This window comes from Protopterus annectens, chromosome 1.part0, assembly GCF_019279795.1.
Source record: "Protopterus annectens isolate FY-2018-M chromosome 1.part0, PAN1.0, whole genome shotgun sequence".
Classification (NCBI taxonomy): domain Eukaryota; kingdom Metazoa; phylum Chordata; order Ceratodontiformes; family Protopteridae; genus Protopterus; species Protopterus annectens.
The window spans coordinates 1,292,662,107-1,292,680,204 of NC_056725.1; the positions used below are offsets into that span (position 1 = coordinate 1,292,662,107).

At 36.2% G+C, this 18,098-nt stretch overlaps 1 protein-coding gene across 1 annotated transcript in view; it reads right to left on the minus strand.

Moving 5' to 3' along the window:
- Positions 1 to 18,098, minus strand: part of LOC122801207 (cytochrome P450 2D15-like) — a gene marked incomplete at its 5' end in the record, with an annotated part of 628,388 nt that overhangs the window by 329,983 nt on the left and 280,307 nt on the right. The window contains one exon of the mRNA XM_044070797.1: positions 9,107 to 9,280. Within this exon, the coding sequence (XP_043926732.1) occupies positions 9,107 to 9,280 (174 nt within the window). The remainder of the gene's footprint in view (positions 1 to 9,106; positions 9,281 to 18,098) is intronic.

Below are 18,098 nucleotides of genomic sequence, written 5' to 3' on the forward strand. Positions count from 1 at the left end.
GGGCATTATTTTTCTAACTTTACTAATACATGCCAACAACTGCCCGTATACCAAAGTTTCAGAATTCAGCTGTACTGTCCAGAGCTGTGCTATTCTTGCACCCTGTCCTCTTGTACTTCAGGACAATAAAAGCACTTCAGGCCTGGCCACAAAAGTAGTACCAGCATTTATTTCCTGAATTCCAGTATGGAAATGAATGCCATAACTGTACTATTGACATGTCAGCATGTGCGGATCGTGTCCCTTAACACCTTGTGGCTGGGTCAGCTGCTGCCTTTGCCTCACTCTAGCTATCCACGGGTACGGTCATTTACTTGAATATATCTACTATTTTTCTAATCTCTCACAAATGTATTATGCTTCTTTTACTGTTATTGTCATTGTATGCCAGAAGAAATTGGCAATCTATATGTTTAGCTAGAGTAACCACTAGTATCTATCTATCTATCTATCTATCTATCTATCTATCTATCTATCTATCTGTCTATCTATATATATATTGCTAATGTGACTATATAGTCAACTTTTCTTTTTCTCCAGAATTAATGACCAGTTAATTTCATTGTCAGGTTATTTTGTATAAAATCACTGTTGCCATAATTGTATATACTTATTTGTATATAATAGTAAATGTAAACTCACTGATTTATAGAGCTTATCTCCTCAGGCCTCTGCTGAAAAGAGACTCCAAGCCAATGTCTATCCTGGTTGACAAATGGTAATTAATAAATCAAGTGATGCATTCATAAATACATACATACATAAATAAATACATAAATAAATAGATACATAAATAAAAGCAGTCCTTTTTGATAAACATTACTTAGCCTATTCTGATTGCTCATACATTCTCCTTTTTTTTGCCATTTGTTTGTGTTTTTTTTCCCTGAGCCACCCTTCTATGATATTAATGTATTTGTTTCTCTACCCCAACCCCATAAGGGTTTTCAGTTCATTTTCTGGTGGTACTGATTGTTCAATGGAAGCATTTATTAGTTGGCTTCTGCCACATAGCTATGAACAGTCCTACATGGACAGAGTCTTGCAAGTATCTCTTTGAAAAGAGAGAGTTAAGGAGCTACTGTTTACTCATTTGTCCATGTTTTTTCTACATTGTAAGTTGCTTCCTGACGTCTTTCCTTCATTCACCTTTCTTAACTGTAGTTTCTGTTTTTATCTAAGTTATCATTTTTGTCCATTTTCTTTTCAACCCTTCCATACTCCGATGATATTTGCCCCCTGTCATGTGACCTGTCAGAGCACTCTTTAGTTCAGTCCAAGATACATGTCCCCGTTGTCCATTTCTATTTCTTTTCCTATGTCTTCTGTCTTCCTCAAACAATTCCCCTGAAGGCAGGCTTCTCAACCTTTTCTTATCTAGCTTTCTGTTCTGCTGATCTTTTATCCCAGATTCTCCCTTCTTCTTGCAATATGATCTCTTTTCAGAACTCTAGACACAGACTTTTGGTCTTTGTGTTGCATGTGCTGCCCCTCTGGGGTTTCCTCATGATTTGTTTTTTTTTTCCCATGGGCTGTCCTCTTCACGTTGTTTCTAATGCTATCTTCTTTTTTGTCTGTTCTTCTGCCTTACCTCGTTACAGTTCCATCAATGCCAGGAGTTTTGATTAGCCTTGCTGAGCTCTGCAGGCAGGACTGCTTTCATGTTCAATTTGTGTTTTGAAATCTGCAAATTCCTTGTCAGCATGAAGGCTTGTCTTACTTCCTCTCCTTTGGCCTAGCATATATATATATATATATATATATATATATATATATATATATATATATATATATATATATATATATATATATATATATATATATATATATATGTATATATATATATATATATATATATATATATATATATATATATATACACACACACACACACATACACACACACACACACACACACACACACATATATATATATATATATATATATATATATATATATATATATATCTATATATATATGGTTTACCTTTATAATCTCGCAGATGGTTTGTGCGACAAACAATTGAGTGAAAGCACACCTGCATAAATCCATAATGTTGCTTTACGGATGTTCGACTGGCTGAATTGCGAATGCAATTTGCCATTCAAATGAACAATATCTTTTCGACATTTGGATTCCGCTAAGTGAGTTTCAACATAGTGCTGTGAACACGTTACAAAATTCACTCTTATGGTTCGATGCTATGCACGATCACATAAACCATCCGCGACATTATATATGTATGGGTCTATTATGTATAACTGAACCACCCTAATGTTGAATGTAAAACACAGACAATATAAGTTCGATCATACACAATAGTGAACACAAACAAAACTGAAAACAATAATATTGAGAGAGAAAAAAACTATTTCCTCTAACAATATTAAAACTTAACCACTCCATAATACTAGCCTCAAATTTATCTGAATACTGGCAGTGTTATGAGAAAGTTTTAATGACATTAAGATATAGGGTTACGGTTGGGGAAGGGGGAGCATTAAGGTTAGGGTTAGCACCCATTACTAAAGAGGGCAGGGCTACCCCTTCCTCCAACCCTAACCCTACACCTTAACATAGGTTCATAGGTGGTTACTGGGCTATTGACCCGAAGGTCTTTATAAGCCTAGCCATGTGTACCCAATATAATACTACAGAAACCCAATATAAAGTATCTTGCCTAAACTCAAGATCTTAGTTAGCATTGACTGCCCATATCTTGAAGGGTCATAGGTGAAATCCCCGGCAGGAATTTATGGTTTCCCATCCAGTCATCCACTCTATGCTTACAAAGGGTTATATAGGGGTTTTGTTTGATGTGGCAACCTCTGAGAGACATATCTGTCTCTCCAGTATGTCCCATTTATGTTGCAGGCCAGGTTAAGGTCCCTGGAGCGAGTGACCCTTGTCCTATTTGACTTGTGCATGTGCAGCAATTCCATAAGATTTGGATCTGAGATTGCTCTGTAGGCGAGGCACAAGTCTTGTCTAAGTAGTCTGTAGGCTGCTGAGTACAGTGACAGTGACTTTAGTCTGTCAGTGTATGACATGTGCTGCAGACCCTGAGTTTTGTTTGTGTTTGGTAAGGTACATATGAAAGGAAGCATTGCACTCAGTTATTGGCCTGATGAGGATCAAGTACAGGGGTGTTATGGCCTTTTTCACTCTTGAGGCAATGCCTTTGCTAATGAGTGTGTGACTTAGACTGCCTTCCTTACCACAGTAGACACATAGTGGTCAAAGTGTAGGCTACAGTCAACTTGCGTCCCCAAGTCTCTCTCTACTGAGTTGTTACTTAAGGTATTATTATTTGCATGATAGTCTGCAGGGATATCGTTTTTACTGAAGGAGATGATAATGTATTTTTTTACACTGAGTTTGAATCCATGGCTTTGGCACCAACCATTGGTTTGTGTAAGTCCCTGTTGAAGTATACTGACATCATTTGTGGATTCAATGATTGTATCTAATTTGCAGTCATCAGCAAACTTAGACAGCCAAAGCCCCTCTGTTTTGGCCTGAATTTCTGCAAAGTATATTCTAAACAATAAGGGGCCCAGCAATCACCCCTGTGGAACCCACTGGTGACAGGTCTGCTGGTTGAGGTAAAGTCCTCAACTTTGACTGAGTGTGAAACTAAGCCAACTGTTGAAGTCAATCATTTTTTGTTTACGTCCAAAAAACAAAGTTGACTCAAAAATGGCCAATATGTAGAATAAAAACTTTCTTTACTCCATAAATGGATATACGCGCTTTCACAGAGATACTGATTCATCAGATGTAATTCCAAATTGATTATTTTACCATTTAAATATAAAAAAATATTACCAATTATCCAGTCAGTAAAAGTTCATTGTTGTTAAAGAAACAGGACCATTATTTCACATTTTATGCAGCAAAAGCTGCTTAAAAACACATTCACTGTCACAGCAATAAAATACAAAAGCATGTATAAAAAATAAAGATACATATACATATAAAACTATAAACATTCTATCAAAATCAAAAACCTAGATTTATATTATCTGAACAACGGTCTTGTTTTAACATAGGTTTGAGTGGGACTTTGTCATTTAATCCATGACCACTGTCCCCTCTCAAAGTATCCATCTTGTTTCTAACTGTTCAGTATAATTTCTAGTATCTCCACTGCTGATGTTTTCATAAACTCTACCTATTGCTCTAAATTTAAAAACATGAGAATTATCTGTTTTACTAACATGTTTGGCAAGTGGATTAGAAACACTGCCTTTGCTGATATGGTAGATATGCTCTTTTATTCTGTCATGAAATGCCCTATCTGTTTTCCCTACATAGAATCTGTTACATTACTGACAACATGCTAAATAAACTATATGTATTAAGGAACAAGTGACAGAATCCATAAAAGTATAAGTCTTGTGCTGCTCTGGATGTATAAATAAATATGAATTATCTATATGCTTACATGCAGTACATCTACCACAAGCCTTAGTAATATTGGCACTGTTTTCATTCCCCCTATTTTTAGGGTAATATAACTGCCACTTCAATGATCTCATATTTTTATATAAAAAAGTGGGTCTACTGTCCACAGTCCCTTTTATTTCATCATCTGCTGTAAGAATATGCCAGTACTTACTAATGATCGCAGTAAACATACGTGAGTTATTGGAATAATAAACTGGAACTCTTAACTTACTTCTATATATCTTATTTTCTCTTAACTGATTTAATTCACTACCATTAGGGAAATGAGGTGTAGCTTTGCCATTTCTCATTCTAGTAGCATCTTGAATAACATTATTAACTTCTTGATCAAGATAGCCTCTTCTTTCAAAAGTTTATCTTAAAGCAGCAGTCTGTTCTAAGAAATTATTGTTCCCTACATTCAATTGGAAAGGTCTGTATACCTGATTTTTAACAACATTTTTAAATGCATAACTAGGATGCATACTTTCTCTGAATAATAGGTTGTCACAGTGACATTTTTTTTTTGTATAACTTTGTGGTAACACCACCTAAACTGTCTTTATAAACTTCAACATCAAGGAAATTTATCTTTTCATTTGAAATTGCTTGTGAAAACTGCAAGTACGTAGTAGTATTTGATAAATAATCAACAAGCTCATTAAATTGCTGCAGTGACCCCACCCACAAAATAAACAAATCTGTGATAAAACAGTACAATGTTTTTAAATCTTCCATTATGTATATACTGTTCTTCACATGCAGACATCACGGCATTGGTGTAGCTATAGGCACACGAGGTGCCCATAGCTACACCATTTCTCTGCCAGTAGAGGTTTCATCAAACACAAAAATATTATTGTACATTTTTTTGTTTACATTGTGGTATCATCCTAGGTGGGGGTAAAATGCTGCTCAAGACAAGGGACATATGTGACTGGGACACATATTCATAGAGCTCAATCATGTCCCTCTTCATATAGTCCAGTGAGGTACATCTCATATCATTCACATCAACATGAACTGTGACAGAGTAATAATGGTACTTGTTGAGAGACCTGAGTACATGCATGATCTCATGTATCCTGGCACCCAATAGATAGCTGACCATAACTTTCTCCTTGTCCAGCCTGGTGAGTGGGACATCTGTGTGTCTCACAATGGAGCCACCTATGACTAAAAAAATGTGGTTTAGATGTGCTTTGCCTTAGGGGCTCATCTGGTGAGATGCAGTATCTGATATTTGGTTCTACTGTGGTTTCTAACTGCTTATTTGATGAGGCACTAGTGCTTGTGTTTTTATGTGTATTGAGTGCTGTAGGTGCTGTATTAGGTGTAGCATGTTTGTGTTTGGAAGGTCTGTGGTGTTTAGGTTTCTGGTGAATACCTCCACATATGATGGTTTATGTGCTGAGTGCATGGTTTGTACAGGAGGTATAGTATGCGAGCTGGTAACCTGTTCAGTGTTAATGTTCTGTGTGCAAGAGAGCAAGGATTCCAGATTCATAGTGTAGATGCATCTTTCACAAATTGTACTTGTGTGATTTAGGAGTAGAGGGTTGTCAGTGTACATGAGGCAGTTGCTACACTGCCTCAGGATACCAATGTCAGACAGGCTGGTAGGAGAAAGGTAGAGAAACTGACTATCCATAATGCTAGGTTAAATCCTGTTTTCAGAGTGGGGAGAGAAAATGGAGGGTGTGGTATAACTGGGTGCTCTAAATGAGGTCTATAGTAATGGGGTGCTCTATAAAGGGTCTATATTAGTGGGGGTTCTCTAAATGGTATGAGACTATTGTAGATTTGGTGATTTTGGGACATTTTAAGGGAAAAAAGCATAGCCGAGGTGCTCTCTGAGAAGCCAAGTGCAATTTAAGGACTTCTCAGCCAAATCATAGGCAACTACTAAGGGAAAATTTATCTACTGAATTTTCTACATTTCTAACTACAAGTGGTAACCCCCACTGCATGGTACTAGCCGGCCTTAGGCATAGGCCAACTAGGCGGCCACCTAGGGCGCCACTCTAGTAGGTGCACTTTTCCAGTATTTATTTGGTGTAGACAGACCAGGATGGGGTACCCGGTGGTGTGTTGGGGGGCACCGTGAAGCCCTTTTGCCTAGGGCACCAGTTGACCTAAGGCCACTCTTGTACCGTACTGCATGATGGTGCAGAGAGGTGCACTACATGTTAACAGATGAATACAGCAGAGCAGTGGCTGGTTGCCTAAACTTATGGCTCTGTGTTAAAACAAGTGCAAACTTGCACAAACGTGGGGTTTTATGTAGCAACAGTGAGCAAACTGAATTAAACAATTTAACCAATAAAAAGGATCAAACGTGAGCCCTGTGCCAGCAGCCTTCAATCAGATAAGTGCTCAATTTAACAAACAGAACCAGATTCAGCAGGTCTGAATCTTGTCTGTGCTACAGCAGATACAAAGTGCAGCAAATCAGCAAGAACAGTTTTATAAAATCAGTAATATAGAAAAAATACAGCTTAAAAGTGCAAAATACAGTATGAAATTATACTTATGGTTAGCAGAATGCAACAGATTCCTTTGATTGCATAGATGAATATGTCAGAGTAGTGGCTGGTCGCTAATTCTATGGAGCTGTTTTAAATGTCATTAAAATCTTCCTGCAACACTGTCACTACACAAAGCAGACTCAGAAACACAAACATTCACAAACACACACACAAACAACACTACATCCATCACCTAAACTAACTCTTACTCTTACTCTTACCCTAAAATACACAAACTCAAACACAAAAACACAACACCAATCCTTCACTCATACCCTACCCTACCCCTTACATGTATACACACACACACACACACACACACACACACACACACACACACACACACACACACACACAGACACACACACACAGACATACATATGCTCTCACCCCCTCCAACACCACTTACCTGTATTGACACTCCATACCATGGACATATCCACCATTTGGCCATCTGTACCATCGACATTAAATCACATGCCTGCATTTGTCAGACAAATGTACATTTGGTAAAACACATGGGAACCATATTTATCTATATCTATCTATATCTATATATCTATATCTATATATACCTACATATATATATATATATATATATATATATATATATATATATATATATTTATGTACTTATATACAGGACTGTTTTCGGTATGCACTTCTGCCACAGGATTTCTTCTTTTCCTCCATACAAGTGTATCATCACTAAGATGTGCCATATTGCAAACTCACTGCAATTTCTCTTCTCAGCCTTGTAAATTTTCTCAGCATTAAGCTTTTTCTGCATGAAATCTTTCCCTTACCAGGTCTAATGTGATTTTTGTAAATTAAATCTTTTCTTTAGTGGGTCTAGTAGTAGGAAGGAATCTAGATCACTGTAATCTATACTTTTGTTGATACCTATAGTACAAATGTTTTGTCTCCTGGACGTCTTCTCACAGTTGCCCAGTTTGGCTTGGCTTCATTACATCTGATATAGTATTTTGCTAAGCTCTTGGATTTCAGCTCTCGGTGTTGATCATTTGCTCAAGGCTATCACTCCTCGTATATTTTCCATTGCAATTCTGTAAGACTTGGGAGATCTGTGCACTGTTGTTGGCTGGTACTTCTAACCTCCCTAACATCCCACATTACTCCATATAACTCTTGGAAGAGAATACATAATTGTCCCTCTGAAGAGGAAGCTTTATTGTGACCATGTGAGTAAACCGTGGCTCTAGATGATTGTCACTAATGAAATGACACCCTGACCCCCATGTGCAAAAATGGGAAAAGAGGGTTGTGGGTGGGTGGATGGATGGATGGATGGATGGATGGATGGATGGATGGATGGATGGATGGATGTGATCATGGATCTGGTCTGACATCACCACAGAGAAGCAGTATGTCTCCTTATAACATCCACTGCACACCACACCTGGTGACATCACTAAGCACACCATGAGAATGTAGAACTGAAGTAGAGACCCTCACAGCATGCCACAGGATGACAGACTTAGCCAGGCCCTGTCCTGCTCCATCAGGTACGATGCTATACACCACTGTTGAGCCTAAGGGTGTCTTGCTGGTATGGGTCACACGGGGGGAGGGTCATCACATTAGATCTATAGGGACCAAGGAAATTGCATGAAACTGAGTAGCTGGCCAGATAAGCTACAGGCTAGTGGTAGAAGTGATTAATAGAGTGCCTCTAAAAAGACTATGGAGTCCTGGAATTGATTCATTTGGTCTACATGTAAACTACACTGTCTACTACAGCAGTATTATGAATAATTACATTCATCAGAAAAGAAGTAACTATAATCCTACTGATTCTAGGGAATACAGAAAAAAGTGAACTGCTTATTCACTTAAGTAATGTGAAATGCTCATTGAGAGGCTATTAATATAAGCCAAAATTAAGATGTAAGGGCCTGATTAGCTGTAGTCTTCCATATTTCAAGAAAATGCATATTATGTATCAGTTAACTATCCAGTTCTCAGCATGCTCCAGGTAATATTCCCATTCTAAATCATGTCAATGTTTCACTTGTTATATATTAGGTTTGATGGTTATGTAATACCTGGATCTGTGAAGAATAACAACAGTAAATGATACAAATAAGACAATGTTTCCAGTTCCTACCTTTTCCATTTCTGTTAAGAAAGCATCAATGAAGTCTCTTTTTTCAGAAGGATCGAATGTTTCTTTGTGCTCCTTGATGAAAACTGATAATAATTCTTCAATTCTTCTTTGAATTTTAAAAACGTTTTGATGAGGTCCAGGAAAATGAATAGCCCAGGGGATTAGATTCAACATCTATAAAAATTAAAATGATTTTTATGCAGCATAAGTGTAAATATAATGCTGTCAAAGGCTGCTGCATAAGAAATAATAAAATAAAATAGATAGTCGTTATTTCTGACTAAGTTTCTACAATTCTGCTTTCAAGTTTAAAGGGGAAAGGAATGTTTGAAATGTATTTATTTATGCTGCACTGATTTGTATTTAACCCTAATGCATTCTATGACACAACTAAAGTGAATGTAGAAGAGATTTGCACACTTATTATAAATGTACAGATAATCAGTTCTAGTAAGTACATAGTCACCATAAGTCATCTCTGCTTTGAAACAATATTATAAGTAATATATACTTAATTCGGTTCTTGTTACTATTACAGACAGAGATATAGAATGCAGGATTTTCCTTCAAAGATTAATCACATAGTGGCCCATTTCATAGCTTATTTTACAAAGAAAATAGCAGAGTATATAAGGTTAACAGAATATGCAGCACTGTGTCATTTAATGTATAACAGAGAATTCTACCTGATGAAATGAAGTGTACTGGCCTTTGTCAGCCATTATTATGTAAATGATTGATATTTAGTGTGCTATGTAGAACTACAAACCATGCATTGTAAAACAGTGGTATGAAGGGGCTTCAAATGCCCATTGGATGTTTGGCTCCTTATCAGAGAAAAAAGCCTATAAATCTCAAGTCTAGAAAATTAAAAACGATGAAATGACATGATTACATTAAAAAAAAAAAAAATAATAATAATAATAACAGTCAATGAAAGGAGCTTTACATCCATAGCCCTGGTGTATAAATGTACTGCCTCCTTTAATTCTGTACCGTAGAAAATTGGGGTGGTGGGAGAAGCCGCGGTAGTGCAGCGGTAGCATTGTTGTCTCACAGCAAGAGGTTCTCCCATTCGATTCTCGACTGGAGCACCTTCTGTGTGGGGTCTGCATGTCCTCCCCGTGGCCGAGTGGCATTCGAAAGACATGCGCAAAATGGGCATGCCTTCTTTGAAGGTTGGGCGTCGAGCTGGCACCTCAGCACCAATAAAAAATCTACTGCCAATCATTAGCGGACCAGAGTTCTGCTGTGGCGACCCCTAACTTGGAAAAGCTGAAAGAAGAACAACAGAAAATTGGGGGAACTGAAAACATCAAAATAAATTGCAAAGCTTGTGAACAACTAACAGTTCTGAGTTTTGTAAATAAAGACCTTCACAAATGACAGGCACCCAGAAGGATTATGTTGGCTAGTTCTCTGTATAGTGTCAGAACAGCAAGGAGTGATATGGTTTAGTGATACGTTTAAGGAAGTAAGAAATCAATGTTCATTATGAAGTTTTTAAGTCCCCAGTTTACAAACACCTTTAAGTAGACAAACATAAAAGTTTTTGCCACATATATACTAAAGGAGGCATTGTATTCAATGATGGTTTTTATAAGGGAAGAGTACTGGTAGGATGTCTTCTTTGGATCTTGAAGATATTGCCATTGAAATTAACTGGCCTAGGCAGAAGGATCTTCTGAGTATGGTGGAAACATGATGATTGAATGAGAGAGAAAAAGTTATTCACATAGGTACCTAGGTCACTTATGACTGCATCTGTCAGAAATGGTGTACAATTTGTAACATATGAGGTATGAGCAACCTTTCTGACAAGCACTAATATGGTGTACTTTTTTAATTTAGTCCAAGACCATCTTTGATAAACCATGTATGTGTGTACTGCAGACTTGCTGGAGCTGTTTTGCATCAGTGGATGAAAAGATAACAATGGCCAGTTTGCAGTCATCAGCAAACTTGGTCAACTAAATTTCTCAGATATTATCTTGGATGTCTGCAGAATAAATGCCAAACAGGAAAGGGGCCAGAATCAATCTCTGTGACACCCCACTAGTTACAATTTTACATTAATAGAAGGAACCCACAACTTTCCCAACCTGAGATCTGTTGGATAGCCAATTTGCAGTTCAGTGGACAATGTGTGGGTTTACATTAAGTCTGTCAAATTTTTCAATAATACAAGCAGGGTATAATAGTGTTAAAAGCCTTGGCCAGGTCAAGATAAGCAGTGTGGATAGAATGACCACTTTCCACAGCCCCTGTAACTTTTTGAAAAAAAACTTACTAGAATATAAAATTATAATTTTGCACATTCAGGATAAGAAGAGAAAACTTACTATAGTGGGATTTTACAGATCTCCATTTTTAAATAAGGAACAACACAAAATTTGGCCTAAACACAAAAGGCTTGTGCTACTGAAATAAATGTTATTCCTGGAGTGGATCAGAATTAATCAGAAATTGATTAGAAGACTATCTCAGGGGGTGATGAATCTTGTGTACGCCTCTTTCAAAAATGTTGGGCTATTCAGCATGTCAAGCTAAATGTGAAGCAGCCAACAATGGAAGATGATACTTTAAATGTTATGGTAATGGATCTAATGGGATCTTCAGAAATTGCTGTAGTTAAATGTTATCTTAACTTGAGTAGTAATAAAAGAAATTCTTGTAGGATTATGGGGAGATATTTTAATAAAGCAGATTATCCAGCACTCTAAAATTTCCTGAGATCCTGGGAATGGAAAGTACATTTTGATGGTTTGTCTATAAATCAGATGTGGAAATGTTTTTTATGGTGATGTGTTATGCTGTGGAGCAATATGTCCATGAGGAAAATAAATTATTAGCCTTGAAATATACTAAGCCTCCCTGGTTAGATGTCAAAGTTAGAGGCTGTATAAGGAAAAAGGAGGCGTTGGGAGAGGTTAAGATAGTGTCCATATAAGAATAATAGGGATATACACAAATAAGTGACAGTGAGTGTTAGGAAGTTGCTTAAACAATTTAAGTACAGATATACAGACAGTCTCTGACTGATTAAATTTGCAGATGATTACAAATTAGGAGCTGTCATTGAATCCCACACTGACACAAATGTTCTCCAGGAAGGGCTGACATAGACAAACAACTGGTGTTAGAACCATGGACTAAAATGAAATGCCAAGAAATGCATAATAGTATCCTTTGGAAAGTCATCCACCCCTGGTAACTATCATCTTGGCAATACACTCCTTAGATTTGACCCAGTAGTCAGGGACTTGTGGACACACATGGACAGTAATCTAGCCTTTGACCATTATGTGCCTACAGTAGTGAGGAAATCATTCTGTGTTGCTCAGCTTATTAAGAATGATATAGCATCTAGGTCATTGTTTCACTGTATTTGGCATTCATCAGACCTATCACTGAATACAATGGCCTCTTTGCTATGTACCTAACCAGGCATATCCATAAACTGGAACATCCACAGAGGTTCCTTACTGAAAGAATACAGAGCATAAATAAAATGTTCTGTGCAGACTGCTTCAAGGCCCTATCCTTCTATTCTGTCTCCTACAGGCTTTTGAGGGGAGATCTATGCCTGGCATGCAGAGCATTGTCAGACTCCATTCTGATGGACCTCCTGCATATCCACAAAACAAAGAGTACCAGAATTACCTGTTCTAAAGACTTAAACCTTGCCTGTGTTATTAATTGGACCTGCTGGAGAGACAGGTATGTATCCCAGAGTCTACTCCATCTTTGGAAATGGCTCCCCATTTATGTGAAGCAGAGTTCCTCCCAAACCCAGTTCAAGTGCAATTTGGACAATTGGATGAGGAACAGGAAATTCATTCCTGGTTTGGCACCAATGTCTCTAATGGGCAAAGGCAACTTGTAACTGTTTCATCTCCCAAGCCCCTGCTTACACTTATTAAGGGTACTAGAACTTGTCAGAGGTTTGGGATGCATAGCTGGACTTAAAAAGGCATTGTGGTCATTAGCCTAGTAAACACCTATGAACCTATGAAGATTGCCCTGTTATATCAGATGACATGCTGGAGAAGGTACTTGCTAAGATAAAAATAAGCAGATAAGATTAGACACAACTACAGGCCTGGGTGAGATGAATGGCGTTTTTCTGTTTTCTATAAAGGATTATATTAAGGAAATATTATTATACTTATTTCAAGAAACATTGAATTCAGGTAAAGTTACCCCCAAATGTAAGTGTGATTATATTGTTCTAATTCAGATGGATGGTGTAATTGTTAAGACCGAAAAATTGTAGATCCATAAGTACTATCCATGATAAGTTGTACAAGTAATACAGTATTCAGTAAGTGAAGTATATTTTGATATCTACTGGCATGGATTTTTTTCAGGAAGATCAACAACTACAAATCTTATATTTTTTATGCTGATGTAGGTGACTTGTTAGATAATGACTAAGTAGTGGGCATGATTTATTTCAACATGGCTAAGGCATGTGATTTGCTTCTGTCTTACCAGATTATAAAGGACTTTTAATGCATATACAATTAAATAGATAAATAGCTGGTTAACTGATGGAACAGTGAGGGTTTGTATTGTAGGTTATAAGCAATTTTTTTCCCAGTGTCATGTAAATGTTGGGTTTGGAAATTTGCTGATCACAACAAAACAGCAGTAGTTGTCATGTTATCATGGAGCAACATGAGGAAAAACAATGCGTGGAAAGATTACTTCAGTAGGCCCAGGTTCATGTGATGTGTTTTAATGTATTTGTTTTCATATCAAACATCATAGATATTCAATGAATACCTGATATTCATACAGAAATTATCACAGATTTCTGTTTTATTAATATGGTGGGCATATAACTATAAGTGATATAAAGATATGATATTAATTTAAATGACCTTTATGGAAAAAGGAGGGAAGTGAAGAGTCAAAAAGAGACCAAAAAAGAGATGTAAGGAAACATAAAACAGAAACAGATTGTTTAGCCTTCATCCTCAAATTGTCTATTCAATTCATTAATTACTATATTTGCTTACACTTGCAGCATAGAAGGTTAGAGTCCTGACTACAGCTCAGGTAACATTAGTTCAATTAGCGCACAGGCAGGGAAGATGGGTGCATCTATCCTGGAAACGATGGGGTTGAGTAAAATGTGTGCTTTCCATGTGGATCCTGTGAGGAGGAGTGAGACAGAGTAGATGTTCTAGGGCAGTTTTTCATTCCATCAAGCTACTGCATGATGGTACATCTCATTAGCCAGTGGGTGGGAACAGGCACTTTCATTGTGAATACATTGTGGATCTTTATGGTGATGTGTTTTTTTCACTTCCTCACTCAGGATATGAGGTCAGCCAAATTCTAAAAAAATTCTCATCAGTAAGATGTTGGTGAGACACAACTACCCTTATGTCTTCCAGGATGATGTCCCTTCTGTATGGCAGTTGCCCAGCTGGATCTGAAGGATGGATCTTTTTATGTCTAGGGTATGAATGGGTCAAGTCCAATTAGCGGAAGTTTAATGATTAGCAAGCAGAAGGGGGAAATCATACTGACAACATAATTATTGTCCTTCATTTTTCTTCCCTTTATCTTAACCCCCATCACCACTCATCTTTAGTGTAATAAATGATTCATTTATATATCTATTTTCCACCATTATCCTCCTGTAAGCAAACATAGTCTAGATACAGAAAAGGATAATGACTGTCGATGCCAGGAGTTGCTGTTAAATAACTTTTAATTCCACAATTAAAACACAGACTGAGCGCTTTCATCCCCTCATGGGGATTTCATCAGAATCTAATATTCCCCATTATTATCCCCTTTAAATACAATCTGATATCTGATGTCATCATTTAATTAATCAACAGGCATTTCATTTAAAAAGATAGCAACCATATAAATCCCAAAAAATATTCCTATGGGATGAAAGCGCTCAGTCTGTGTTTTAATTGTGGAATTAAAAGTTATTTAACAGCAACTCCTGGCATCGACAGTGTTTATTCTGATTACTAGTGGACTTTTGGCACTGTTTTGGGGTCGACTTTGCTGTTTTTACAGAAAAGGATACTGAACTGATCTAAAATCTTTATAAAGTAATACCAAATGAATGTATGAACAGGCTTCACTATACCCCATCAAAATTAAAATGAATGAAGTACCATCTGTGTTCAGCTCAGTGAAGCTGAACTTTATGTTTGCTATTTTAACTAGAAAATCACTAGCTAGTTTTGTTTCTATGTGTGCTCTAGCAATTATTTCTTTCTTTTGGATGAATTTTCCCTGCTTCATGTTTTTACAGCTGTGGAGTTCATATAAGTTTGGGAATATGGGGACTTGACCTAGTATGGGGGGTGAAATTTTCTGCTTTTTATCTAGGGAAGGTAATGAATGACCCATTGTTTTTGTCTAGTTGTAATTTCATCCTGATATAACTTGATGAGTTATAGTAGAACCATAAGGATTCTTTGAGAAAGAAGTAAGAAGCCCAAAACAGTAATAATAATAATAATAATAATAATAATAATAATAATAATAATAATAATAATAATAATAATAATTAATAATCATATGGGAAAAGCCACTAGCTTGATAATATCAAGGTAACATTTTACTTATACTCTATACTAGTAATGAAGATGAACATAGAAGAAAAGAGACTACAAAGAATAAAGTTTTAATTTATATAAAATTATCAAATAGACATAATGAAAAGTCTGACAGAGACAATTACAACATGTTAATTCAAAAGTATAGCCTTATAAAATAAGATACAGAAATCAGGATATAAACACAACTCAACAATATATGTACAATTCATGTATACATGTTTAATAAATTATTATGATGTTTTTAAATTGTATGGAACAGTTATACACAAAGTGCACATGATAGCGTGAAAAAATATATAGTCAAAAGATGAATAAACTTGAATAAAAAAAAAGTTTAAAAACAAAAAAATATAGCATTTATGACAAAATAACTAAAGAGTTGGCTATGTTCTTTTATTCATTTTTAGGAGTTGTATGCAGAGCAACCTTATATAGAGTTGACTAATGCAACTGCTCTCATAGGTTAATATCTTAAAACTGATAAAAGGAAGCAGCATTTACAAAATGTTATAAGGAAATCTCCCAGAAAAGCAACATTAATCAGCTCACATTAAATGCTAACAAGCAAGCATCTGATAATAAAAGTCATAAGTAAATTAGATGCTAAATGGGTAGTCAGATAGGGTGAACAAATGAAGAAACAGATTAAAGTACATTACAAATAGCATTACATAACATTACTCCTAAATGGAAAAAATATCCAGTTTTGTCATTATAAGTATCTCGTAGAAAACATATCAGGATTTCTTTTACTCTTTTAAAATTAACAAACAAGCCATATTAGTTGCACATATTTCAATTAAAAAACATATAAAATATAATCAAAAATCATAGTCATATCGTGGTCGTGCTAAAATGTATTATAAATGGTCATAAGCTAGAGGTATCAAAAACAGCCATCCTAGGAAACAGATGTATGTAAATGATAGCAGTTTAATTGGGGTAACATGAACGGAAAGGTATGCAAGCATTGAGGGAACACAATCATTCAGAGAGTCCAATACTATAAAAATATTGACTAGAAATAGCTGATGAAAACTGCCTGCTACTATTCAAAGTAAAAATAAATATAAGGCTGAGCAAAATCGTCTTTCATTCTTCACAAAAAATCCAAGGCAGGACATTTATGTAAAAACACTCAAAGACACTTCTGATAAGCATTGTTTCTTACTAGTACCAGCCATCACCATGCTACAAGACAGCTGAAGGGTTAACACTCAAAAGAATTGTCTGTTTTAATACACCATTCCCTTCATCACTTCCAGTAATCACTGTGCTGTTCTCTGTCCTTGTTTTTAGTCAAAACTAGGCATCCAAATTAAAGAAAAATCTAGCTGGAATCCTTACATGGTGAAATCATGAATCTTAGTAAACCAGAAAGAAATGCACCAAACTGACTTAGACAGTTCTAAGTCAGAATAACAAATCCCATGAAATGCATGATTTCAGCTGTGTTAATCAATAAAGTAATGAACAAAACTGACATTTCAGTGTCCCAGAAGGAGACATATATCACTTTGACTCAGATCATAAAATCCAACAATCATCTGCACTGGAATTAAAACCAGTGTTACACAAATACTTACTGAAATCAGACTAACTATGACAAAGTAACTGAGACAAAAATGCATATTATTACATTTAAACTATTATCAGGGTAGAAATATCAAACAAGGAGGGAATCATCATGATTAACTAGAATGTCAGTCTAATCAATCCCACAATGAGAAGCAGGTAAATACCAGAAGACAGATTCACAACCAGAAAAAAACAAATTTCAATGAATATATTTTGAATGAAAAAGGAATGACAGAAAAACAAAGACATCCATGAAAAAGTCCACCAGCTTTTCTATATAATTAAGGGCACCCGTATACAAAATACACATCTCAGAAGGATATGGAAATACAAGCCACCATTTTAAGCTTAAAATAATACCACTGAAGTATGTGTCCCAGTGAATAACTACTACATGATAAGCTAATCTTTTAAATAATGCTAGAATTTATAAGCACAACAGGAATTTACAGTGTTTTTTTTTTTTTTGCTAGTTGCCACAAAAAGCAGACACCAGCAGCTCCTATCATTTCTCTTTGGTTACCCACTATCCTCATACTGTTTCTCTGTATATTCTTCTGTTTTGTACTTTACCCTTCCCTGAATTCATTTCTAGCCTCACTCATAACTGTCTTTGCTAGTGCACCTGCCCTATTTTACTGTCTTCAGATTCTTACATATTAATGTTTTTTTTTATTTTTTGCCCTGCTTTTAGCTGCTAGTAAGACCTCTCTCCCCCTCCAAAGCCCCTTTCTAGTGTAGCTTATTTTAACCATACAGCACTGTTTTTGCTTCAAGTAAATCTACTTGTGTAGCTTGAGGCCAGTGTCCTTTTG